The sequence below is a fragment of the Oratosquilla oratoria genome, chromosome 27 (assembly GCF_046742065.1).
Source record: "Oratosquilla oratoria isolate Oo_2021 chromosome 27, ASM4674206v1, whole genome shotgun sequence".
Taxonomy (NCBI): domain Eukaryota; kingdom Metazoa; phylum Arthropoda; class Malacostraca; order Stomatopoda; family Squillidae; genus Oratosquilla; species Oratosquilla oratoria.
Genome location: NC_134803.1, coordinates 37,518,324 through 37,530,836, shown reverse-complemented (window position 1 = coordinate 37,530,836; position 12,513 = coordinate 37,518,324). Strand labels below are relative to the sequence as shown.

At 42.6% G+C, this 12,513-nt stretch overlaps 1 protein-coding gene across 1 annotated transcript in view; it reads right to left on the bottom strand.

The window, feature by feature from the left end:
• The window catches only part of Fis1 (Mitochondrial fission 1 protein), a 36,239-nt gene that overhangs the window by 2,629 nt on the left and 21,097 nt on the right, over window positions 1-12,513 (bottom strand). The window contains exons 4-5 of the mRNA XM_076210439.1: window positions 10,126-10,243; window positions 7,741-7,846 (exon numbers count right to left, since the gene is read on the bottom strand). Of these exons, the coding sequence (XP_076066554.1) occupies window positions 7,741-7,846; window positions 10,126-10,243 (224 nt within the window). The remainder of the gene's footprint in view (window positions 1-7,740; window positions 7,847-10,125; window positions 10,244-12,513) is intronic.

Genomic DNA, 12,513 nt, shown 5'->3' with positions numbered 1-12,513 from the left:
GAGTGAAACTAAGTTGAAAGGGAAGGGTGAGTGTAAGTTTGGGAGTGTAAGTGGGAGGTTATCAGGAGTGAAGAGAGGGCGAGGGAGGGAAGGGGTGGCTATTCTAGTAAGTGAAGAGATAGGTAAACAGGTAGTGGAGTGGAAGGAGGTTTCCTCAAGGATAATGTGGATGAAGGTGAAACTGGGAAAGGAGATGTGGGTCTTTGTAAGTGCATATGGGCCTGGCAGTGAGAAGAGCATAGAAGAAAGGGAGGCCTTTTGGATAGATTTAAATGAGTGCATAGAGGGTTTAGGAAGAAATGTCAATGTAATAGTACTGGGAGACCTTAATGCTAGGGTGGGAAATGGTCCAATCGATGGAGTGGTTGGGAAGTGTGGAGTTCCAGGAAAGAATCGTAGTGGAGAGTTGATGGTGGAAATGTGTCTAGAAAGAGAGTTGATGATAGCAAATACAGTGTTTCGGAAGAAAGTCAAGCATAAGTACACATGGGAGAGGGTGGTGGAGGGAAGGGTGGTAGATAGAGCGCTAATGGATTATGTAGTGGTAAATAGGATTATGATAGGAAGAGTTAAGGATGTACATGTGCTAAGGGGAGAGGGTGGGGGAATATCAGATCCTTTTTTGGTGGAAGGTAAGTTGAGAGTGGAGGATAGATGGAGAAAGAGGAAAGGGACAAAAGGTAGGGAGGTTCTTAGAGTGAACTCCTGAATGAAAAGGAAAAGGAGAAGGAGTACGGAAAGAAGCTGAAGGAGGAGTGGGAGGGAGTAGAGATGGGTGTGGAGGAGGAATGGGGATGGTTCAAGGAGGGAGTCATAAAGTGTGCAAGGATAGTGTGTGGAACAAGAAGGACAGGGGGAAATAGAAGAAAGGGTAGTGAATGGTGGGATGAGGAAACAAAGAAGGTTGTAGAAGAGAAGAAGCGAGCATTCACAGATTGGTTACAAAAGAGGACGAGGGAGTCATATGAGAGGTACAAAGAAAAGAAAAGAGAAGTAAAGCAAAAGGTAAAGGTTGCAAAGAGGAGAGCAGATGTGAAATGGGGTAAGAGTATGACAGAAAATTTTGAAAGTAATAAAAAGATGTTTTGGAAAGAAATTAAGAGAGGAAGAGGAGGCGAATCAAGTAGGGAAGAAAAGGTAAAAGGTGCAGATGGAGAGATGATAATGGAAGAGAAGGCAGTAAGGGGTAGATGGGCAGAATATTTTAGGGAGTTGTTAAATGTGAAGGAGGATAGGGAAGGAAAGAGTAGCTGCAGTGGGAAATGCGAAGAAAATGAGAGTGAGGAGAATGGAGGAGAAATAAGGAAGGATGAGGTGAAGGCAGTTGTTAAGATGATGAAAGCAGGTAAGGCACCTGGTCTGGATGGATGCCATGCAGAATGTCTGAAAAAGGGAGGTCAAGTGATGGTGGACTGGTTGGTGAGGTTATTTAATGTTTGCTGGAGAGAGGGTAGAGTACCGGAAGACTGGAGGAGTGCCTGTATAGTTCCTCTTTACAAGGGAAAAGGGGACAAGTGTGAATGTAGTAGTTTCAGAGGGATTAGCTTGTTAAGTGTATTTGGGAAGGCTTATGGGAGGATCTTGATTGAGAGGATTAGGAGAGGAACAGAAGGAGTAATTGGTGAGGAACAGTGTGGATTTAGGACAGGTAGAGGTTGTGTAGATCAGATCTTTGTGGTAAGACAGATATGTGAGAAAGCTATAGGAAAGGGGAAGGATGTTTTTTGGGCTTTTATGGATCTGGAAAAGGTAGAAAGGCACTGTGGGAGGTTATGCAGATTTATGGGATAGGAGGAAAGCTTTTGGGAGCTGTCAAGAGTTTTTATGAGAGTAGTAGAGCTTGTGTCAGGATTGGAAATGGAGAGAGTGAGTGGTTTGTCGCCCTGGCTGTTCAACTTATACATGGATGGGGTGGTGCGAGAGGTGAATGCAAGGGTAGTGGGTCAGGGATTGGAGATGGTTAAGGAAAATGGAGAAAAGTGGGAGTTGAGCCAGCTGTTGTTTGCGGACGACACTGCGCTTGTGGCAGGATCAGAGGAGGGATTGAGGAAGCTGGTGGCAGAGTTTGGAAGAGTATGTGATAGAAGAAAGCTAAAGATAAATGTGGGTAAAAGTAAGGTGATGAGATGTACAAGGGGTGAAAGTGGCAGTAGACTGGAAGTGAACATTAAGGGAGAGCGACTGGAGGAAGTGGATAGTTTTAGATACTTGGGTGCAAGTGTAGCAGGAAAAGGTGGAGTGAAGGTGGAGGTAGAATGTAGATTGAGAGAAGCGAGTAAATGCCTTGGTGGATTAAAAAGTGTAATGAGGAATAGACATTTAGGAATGGATGCGAAGAGGAGACTGTATGAAGGAGTGATTGTGCCAACAGCACTGTATGGGGCAGAAATGTGGAACATAAGAGAAGAAGAGAGAAGGAGTTTGAATGTGTTTGAGATGAGGTGTCTGAGAAGTATGGTGGGGGTTACTAGGCTAGATAGAGTGAGAAATGAGGAGGTGAGGAGAACAGGGGTAAAAAAGGAGCTGGGAGATAGGGTTGATGAAAGAATATTAGGATGGTTTGGACACATGGAAAGAATGAGTGAAGAAAGACTAGTAAAAGAGGTATGGAAGGCAGATGTGGAGGGAGTGAACATGAGGGGACATCCTAGGATGAGGTGGATGGATGGGGTGAAGGGGGCTTTGGGGAAGAGGGGAATGTCTGTTGAGGAAGGAAGGGAGAGGACGGAAGACAGGTGAGTGGAGAATGGTTGTATATGGATGGAGTTGTGATTGCATGAGGAGGAATGGACAGGGGGATGGGCGGTGAGGTAGTATGTGTGAGCAAATTTTGACGCAGCCCGAAGGGATTTCTCCCCGTCCTCTCCTTATATGCAAGGGGGGGTCACCGATTAAATGAAGCGGCCTTGCTGTGGATGTGCTGTGTCTTGCGACACTGCTTCTGATCCAGGGCGGTGGGCAAGGTGCAGGGATGACCCGTCATCCAGGAGGTGCTCAGATGAGAGGGAGGGTGGGAGGGGTGTGGAGTGTATTTAGGGATGAAATGGGTGGGAGTGTTTTTATGCCTTTCCCTTTTTGGCTACCTCCCTTGAAAGGGGGAAATAGCCTTGGTATATGTATGTATGCATTCAGGAGTGTCTCCGTCAACGCGGTGGACATTTGGAGCATACATTTGAATGTCGCTGACATGTGGACCACCCAACCGAAATGGCTCAAACTTTCAGAACTTAATTGGTATCATATTACGTTGATGTGTGTATAAAATAAACTCAATCCATTTACATTTGTATAAGTTGTGGGTACTTTTTTGGGTTGCATTCATCTTGGGTCACCCTGTACATACATACATATACCAAGGCTTTTTCCCCCTTACCAGGGAGGTAGCCAAAAAGGACAAGGCATAAAATCATTCCCACCCATTCCATCCCTGAATACACTCCACACCCCTCCACCCTCCCTCCCATCTTAGCACCTCCTAGATCACGGGTCATCCCTGCACCCTGTCCACTGCCCTGGGTCAGAAGCAGTGTCGCAAGACACAGCACATCCACAGCAAGGCCGCTTCATTAAATCGGCAACCCCCATATAAAGGAGAGGACGGGGAGAAATCCCTTCGGGCTGCGTCAAATTTTTGTTCATACACACTACCTCACCCCCCATTCCCCCGTCCATTCCACCTCATGCATCACAACATTTTCCATATACAACCATTCTCCATTCACCCCTGTCTTCTGTCCTCTCCCGTCCTTCCTCAACAGACATTCCCCTCTTCCCCAAAGCCCCCTTCACCCTATCCATCCATCTCATCCTAGGACGTCCCCTCATGTTCACTTCCTCCACATCTGCCTTCCATACCTCCTTTACTAGTCTTTCTTCACTCATTCTTTCCATGTGTCCAAACCATCCTAATACTCTTTCATCAACCCTATCTCCCAGCTCCCTTTCCACCCCTGTTCTCCTCCTCACCTCCTCATTTCTCACTCTATCAAGCCTAGTAACCCCCATCATACTTCTCAGACACTTCATCTCAAACACATTCAAGTTCCTTCTCTCTTCCTCTCTTATGTTCCATGTTTCTGCTCCATACAGTGCTGTTGGCACAATCACTCCTTCATACAGTCTCCTCTTAGCATCCATTCCCAAATTTCTATTCCTTATTCCATTTTTTAAACCACCAAGTCATTTACTCGCTTCCCTCAATCTACATTCTACCTCCACCTTCACTCCACCTTTTCCAGCCACATTTGCACCCAAATATCTAAAACTATCCACTTCCTCCAGTTGCTCTCCCTTAATGCTCACTTCCAGATTACTGCCACTTTCACCCCTTGTACATCTCATCACCTTACTTTTACCCACATTTATCTTCAGCTTTCTTCTATCACACACTCTCCCAAACTCTGTCACCAACTTCCTCAATCCCTCCTCCGATCCTGCCACAAGTGCAGTGTCGTCCGCAAACAACAGCTGGCTCAACTCCCACTTTTCTCCATTTTCCTTAACCATCTCCAATCCCTGACCCACTACCCTTGCATTCACCTCTCGCACCACCCCATCCATGTATAAGTTGAACAGCCAAGGTGACATAACGCATCCCTGACGAAGTCCCACCTTTACCTCAAACCACTCACTCTCTCCATTTCTAATCCTGACACAAGCTCTACTACTCTCATAAAAACTCTTGACAGCTCCCAAAAGCTTTCCTCCTATCCCGTATATCCGCATAACCTCCCACAGTGCCTTTCTGTCTACCCTGTCGTAAGCCTTTTCCAGATCCATAAAGGCCCAGAAAACATCCTTCCCCTTTCCTATAGCTTTCTCACATATCTGTCTTACCACAAAAATCTGATCTACACAACCTCTACCTGTCCTAAACCCACACGGTTCCTCACCAATTACTCCCTCTGTTCCTCTCCTAATCCTCTCAATCAAGATCCTCCCATAAGCCTTCCCAACTACACTTAACAAGCTAATCCCTCTGAAACTACTACATTCACACTTGTCCCCCTTTCCCTTGTAAAGTGGAACTATACAAGCACTCCTCCAGTCCTCTGGCACTCTACCTTCTCTGCAGCAAACATTAAATAACCTCACCAGCCAGTCCACCATCACTATACCTCCTTTTTTAAGACATTCTGCATGGCATCCATCCAGACCAGGTGCCTTACCTGCTTTCATCATCTTAACTGCTGCCTTCACTTCATCCTTCCTTATTTCTCCTCCATTTTCCTCACTCATCACTCTTATTTTCTTAGCATTTCCCACTGCAACTATCTTTCCCTCCCTATCCTCCTTCACATTAAGCAACTCCCTAAAATATTCTGCCCATCTTCCCCTTACTGCCTTCTCCATTATCATCTCTCCATCTGCACCTTTTACCTTTTCTTTACTTGATTCGCCTCCTCTTCCTCTCTTAATTTCTTTCCAAAACATCTTTTTATTACTTTCAAATTTTTCTGTCATACTCTTACCCCATTTTACATCTGCTCTCCTCTTTGCCTCCTTTACCCTTTTCTTTACTTCTCTTTTCTTTTCCCTGTATGTCTGATATGACTCCCTCGTCCCATTTTGTGACCAATCTGTGTAAGCTCGCTTCTTCTCTTCTACAACCTTCATTTCCTCATCCCACCATTCACTACCCTTCCTTCTATTTCCTCCTGACCTTCTTGTTCCACACACCATCTTTGCACACCTTGCGACTCCCTCCTTGAACCATCCCCATTCCTCCTCCACACCTACCTCTACTCTATCCTTCACTCCCTCCCACTCCTCCTTCAGCTTCCTCTTGTACTCCTCCTTTTCCTCTTCGTTTTAAGAGTTCACTCTAAGCACCTCCCTACCTTTTGTCCCTTTCCTCTTCCTCCATCTGTCCTCCACTCTCAACTTATCTTCCACCAGAAAATGATCTGATATTCCCCCACCCTCTCCCCTTAGCACATGTACATCCCTAACTCTTCCTATCATAATCCTATTTACCACTACATAGTCCATTAAAGCTCTATCTACCACCTTTCCCTCCACCACCCTCTCCCATGTGTACTTATGCTTGACTTTCTTCCGAAACACTGTATTTGCTATCATCAACTCTCTAGACACATTTCCACCATCAACTCTCCACTACGATTCTTTCCTGGAACTCCACATTTCCCAACCACTCCATCAATTGGCTTCTTTCCTACCCTAGCATTAAGGTCTCCCAGTATTATTACATTTACACTTCTCCCTAAACCCTCTATGCACTCATTTAAATCTATCCAAAAGGCCTCCCTTTCTTCTACATTCTTCTCACTGCCAGGCCCATATGCACTTCCAAAAACCCACATCTCCTTTCCCAGTTTCACCTTCATCCACATTATCCTTGAGGAAACCTCCTTCCACTCCACTACACGTTTACCTATCTCTTCACTTACTAGTATAGCCACCCCTTCCCTCCCTCGCCCTCTCTTCACTCCTGATAACCTCCCACTTACACTCCCAAACTTACAATCGCCCTTCCCTTTCAGCTTAGTTTCACTCAAAGCCAACACATCCATCTTCTCACAAACATACTATCTATCTCTTCCCTTTTACTCTTATCTATACCACATCCACGCACATTAAAAGACCCAAACTTTAGGGTGCTGGTCTGAGGCCTTCCAGCCCCTCTTATGCTCTGCCTTTGCTTTTAGGAATTTCCCCTGTGGGGCTACAAGGAGAAGGATGCCTAGTCCCAATCCCCGTCCCTTTATTCTCGCCTCTTACGATCCGTATCAAAGGGCTCTTTCCCCCTTGTATGGAGGTGGCCAAGTCCCTCTCATCTCAAGACTTATGCTCTATTTCACTATTTATCTGCTATTTCTAACTTGACACTACTTACTGTTCATAACTGGTCTCAAATCTAAGTCCCTCATCAAGTTGTCAAAATAATTACTACTATTACTCTACAGTGATTAATTGATGTCTGGCAACTATGATTTTCCATGGTCAGCATTTTATAAGTTCACAGGCACAATCTGTCAACTCTTGAGTCACACTGACTCAGGTCATGGTACGAGTTATCCCCTTTTGGACACTTGATATAATCTGGCCCACTTTGAAGCACCTCTGTTTCCCAGGCTCTCCAAGTGGGTGGGGTGGTGAAAATGATGTTAAGTCAAGGGGAGACTGCCACTGTCTAGTAATTCTAAAGTAAATAAAGTTCTCACAATGGGACCAAGTTAAAAACCTTTCCTGGGTACAAGCATACTCACATACCGAGTTTCAGAAATAAATAGGCATTCTGGCACAAGGCAACAGCCCTTGTGTATTTCACGAGGTGACTATTATTGTCTATTTTACTTATTAATTTCTTTAATCATTCAGGCATTCCAAATTAAAAAGCTTCTTTGTGTGTAAGAGCATATACATGCTGAGTTTCATGCAGTTACCACCAATGCCTTTTGACTTTGCTACCTCCCTTATAAGGGTGAAAAAGCCCTTGGTATAGAGATACAAAGATAGACCACCAATAATGTTACCATAAGAGGGAAGCATACAAATAGATTTTGTAAATATGGGTTTACTCCTTGCACTCACATGGCAAGTTTCAATCATCTCCAAAAACTGAACACAGGAGGGAGACATTCAAATAGACCTCTTCAACTTTCTGTATTAATAAAGATATACCTCGTGATTTTGTAAATTTGGGTTTACTTATCCTCTTATGTCACACTCATGGATACACATTCCAATATCAATTAAAAAAAGAATGAAAATTATTACCTTGCTCCATTTTCTTCTTTATGGTAGTTTCCAGTTCCTGTACTTGTCTGTTGCCAGGTTCTACACGAAGCAGTCCCCGAAGATAGTTAAGGGCCACCTGATATTCCTGTGAATTATTGAAAATGGTTTCAAAGTACTCCACATGAGGATTTTGTGTGGCTGCTAGTCTGGCATCTAGTACCATTTGGTATGTCTGGAAAAGTATGACTCAAAAACTAAGTATCACTACACTCTACAACTACATGATTAGCTAATATTATCTCAAAATATTTTCTAAGGCAGTGATTTCTGGCCAGGTGTGCAGACCATTTGGTCATAGTCATTGAAAATGAAGAGGACGCATGGGGAAAAATAAGGCAATGGAATGATAGAATAGAAAGCAAAAGGTTAAGAGTAAACATGATTGATGATTGTGTTTAATGTCACAGACTCCTATCAGGAGGCTAGGATGGTGCCCACTGCAGAGGTCTTTGTAGTGTGAAATTTAATGAACCATGCCCTCAGTCCAATATACAAGCAGCAGGGTTCATACTATCGTCACCTCAACCTCTGCCGTAAGTAGTGACGCTCTAACCTGCTTGGCCAATGAGCATCCATAAATAAAAGATAAGTAAACAGGTGGTAGCACTCTCATAGCTTACAGCTTATGGCCATGTCTTATTTGTTGGAAGGGACTATAGGATACAGTAATGGTATAAGATTTGTGGTTGGTGGATTCATGATATGCAATGGTATTAAAGATCAGGTACAAATGACTTTGAGACCATAGTGTATCTTAACTGTACTGCATAGGAAAGGCGTTATGCTCATTGTGTCCTGGCTCTTATTTTCCAATTGAAATAATTTCTTCGACATCTGTTAAATAATTTCCAACTTGATTTTTCTTTTCCAATTTGTTCCCATGACTTTCTCCTGCCCCAAACCAAAAGATCCTCTCCCTTAGTTTTACTGGTTCTCTTTAACCCCTTCGATACGATGACGCCTACATAGGCATCATGAGGAGCAAGTGGGTATGCGAGCATGCTGATGTTGGCGTCTTGATTATAATTACTGTAGTTGTACCTGCATGACCCCCATACTCTGTAAACTGGCTTCATCATATTTTCTATGGTTATCAAAATTCACGGGTGAAAGAGAATGAGCAATACAGCGGTGACTTTATTTTTTATAATGCGAGTATTATGACACAACATCGCACGTCTGGCAGCTAATGCTGCCCGCAAGATTTTAGGCCCGGAGTGAAGGGGTTAATGACCTGAGCACTACTATCAAGTATTTCTTTCAATGATAACAGGTCCATTGCTTTTAATCTTTCATTGTATTTTTTATCTATAAAACTGGGAACCAATTTAGACACTACTTTTTGTATTCTCTCATTCTTGTTTACATACTCCACTTTATATTGGACCCAGGGCATGGTTCATTAAATCCCATGTTACGAAAACCTCTGTATGGAGCATCTTCCTTGCCTCCTTATAAGGGGAGCTCACAATGTGAAACCAAATCATCACTTAAAGGATAAGCACACCACATTTTTCAAAACCAAAATTTCCTAACTGACTTTTTGATTATATCTAAATAGGTTGTTTTTTCTGCTGTCCTGGAGTTTTCTTACATTTTTATTGACATTTCTATTTCATCAAAACAAGTTGTCTCCTACAAAAGTTGGGAATAGTGGTCATTTTGATGATGTATATTCATGAATCTACACACAAAGCTGCCATTGTTTTTGTACATAGGATGTTCATAACTGTGCAGTGAATTGTAATCTCAATTTTCCTCTGTTACGACGAAGTCCAAATGGCCGATGTGATAAAATAAATTCCTGTCACAGATCAATAAGGCATGAAAGTTAGTACTTTTTGTTTATATGCACTGATTAGCATGCTATTAAAAAGTGGGATTCGATATAGAAAAACGGAAATTTTATCTTTACTCTTGCACATCACTGCTTTTAACACAGAACTGCAAAACAAGAACATATACTTTATGAATAACTTGAATAAGTAATATTTATGCTGCAAATGCAAAAGACTATCCATATATTTTTCATATCAGTAACAAAACTAAATTTGATGCAGAATATACAGGTAAGTATTAGGGCATTAAAAATTGCCCCTTGTTCTATATTAATAATATACCCAGTAGTTCTATAACTGCTATTCTTTAGCTTCCTAGAGATTACTTCAACACTAAATTTAATAATTTTGCATCCACTAAGTGCCAATGGTTTTCGGGTGGCAGCTCCACTTGTGAACCACTGTGGTCCACTAGGGTTCCATGGACCACAGGTTGAGAATCACTGCCTAAAAGGGTTACTGAACTGATATGTGAACAAAGACATCAACCACATTACTAACTCAAATTGAATGTATGTCCACTCACCTTTAATCTTGCATTACCAATTGCAAGGTAATAAATATAATCTCGTTTGCCAGATTCATCCGGACTCTTGTACAGTTCCTCTAGTAATACAACACCCTTGTGGATGTCAGCTGAGTATCTATATCAGAAAAAAGCACGAGTTTAAAAATATATCATATAAAAATTTAAATAGTTTATTATATTATCGATCTACACACCAAGAGTACTAGAAATACTTAGTTCCAACCAAGGACTACCCAAAAATGCCTCTATCACACATTCCCAATGAGTTCCTTGAGAATTCCATACAAGTTCTTTATGTTACTTGAGGAACCAACAGTAGGTACATACATGTGGTAGTTCTACGAGGCAAATGTCACAATCATCTCCCTGCTACTGGACTTCAAAGCCCATCAACACCCTCCCCTCCATCTAGAGGTGGTGCCCAGGAGTGCTAATGCTTTACCATCTTCCACTACTAACTCCATGACACAGAAACAGTCCTATGTTGTTACAACATAGACAAAAGTCCAATGTTTCTTCTCAAAGAGATCTATCAGAGGGACCAAGGATTGCCAGCCACTGTGGGGCAGAAGGTTTACAGCCAGTGAAACCTGAGGCAACAATTGTGTAACTTGATGAGCTTATAGTATATTCTACTTGTAAACTCTCTCCCTTCCTATACCTACACTGCTCTTCCCCAATAATTTCAAAATTTCCCTGTTCTCAACACTCTCCCACACACCCTGCTAATTACACTTGACTAATGCTTCCAAAATTGCTACACTCATATTGTTCCAATTTTCCTTATGTAAGTTTGTGCATGTGTGTATATATATATATATATATATATATACATACACACATATATGTACCAACAGCTTTTTCCCCTTTACAAGGGAGGTTGCCAAAGTCAAAGGCATAAATCCACTTCCACCCATTTCATCCCCACATACTCCATTCCCATTCACCACCACTCCCTCTTTTATTGGCTCCTGGATGACAGGTCATCCCTGCATCTTGCCCACTGCCCTGCGTCTAAAGCAATGTAGCAAGACACAGCATATTCCATAGCAAGGCCACTTCATTTAATCGGTGACCACCCTCTATCCTCTCATGCAGAAAAAGAGAAGATGGGGAGAAATCCCATCAGGATGCATCAAAATATCATTCACACATACTTCCTCACTCCCCATCCCCCACCCACACCCTTCCATGCATCACAGCATCATCCATACACAACCATTCTCCACTCACCCCTATCTTCTGTGTTCTCCCTTCCTTCCTCAATAGACATTCCCATCTTTCCAAATGCCTCTTTCACCCCATCAATCCATCTCATCCATGGTTGCCCCCTCATGTTCACTCCTTCCACCTCTGCCTTCCACACCTCTTTTACTTTCTTTACTCATTCTTTCCATGTGTCCAAACCATCCCAATACTCTTTCATCAACCCTATTTCCCAACTCCCTTTCAACCCATGCTCTCCTTCTCACCTCCTCGTTTTTCACTCCATCCAACCAAGTAACCCCCACCGTACTTCTCAGGCATTTCATCTCAACCACATTTAAACTCTTCCTCTCTTATATTCCATGTTTCTGCCCCATGCAGGGGTGGATGGGCAGACTGTGCCTTTCTAAACCTACAAAAAGCATTTGATAATGTACCACACTAGAAACTAATAAGAAAAATAGAATCAATAGGTGGCATCAGAGGAAAATTATTGGAATGGTTGGAAGACTTCCTGACTGGGAGAAAAAATTAGGGTAGTTGAGACAAATACTCGAATTGGGAAGAAATGATAAGTGGTGTCCCGCAAGGTTTGGTATTGGCTCCAATCATGTTTGCCATATATATAAATGACATGGATGAAGGAGTGGAGTGTTCTTTGAATTTCTTCGCAGATGGCGCAAAAAAACTAAAGAAAGTTAGAACAGAGGAGGATTGTGAATCATTACAGTTAGACCTGGACTATCAACTTCCTCCAGTTTCTCTCCCTTAATACTTACTTCCAATTTGCTGCCATCCTCTCCTCTTGTAAATATCATCACCTTACTTTTGCCTACATTTATCTTCAACTCCCTTCTTTCACACACCTTCCCAAACTCCATCACTAACTTCCTTAATCCCTCCTCTGATCTCACTAAAAGTGCAGTGTCATCAGCAAGCAACAACTGGGTTATTTCCCACTTTTCTCCATTTTCTTTAACAATTTCCAATCCCTGGCCTATTACTCTTGCGATTACTTCTTGCACCACCCCATCCATGTATAAATTGAACAGCCAAGGTGACATAACACATCCCTGACTAAGTCCCACCTTTACCTCAAACCACTCACTCTCTCCATTTCTAATTCTAACACAGGCTCTACAACTCTTATAAAAACTCTTGACTGCTCTTAACAGCTTT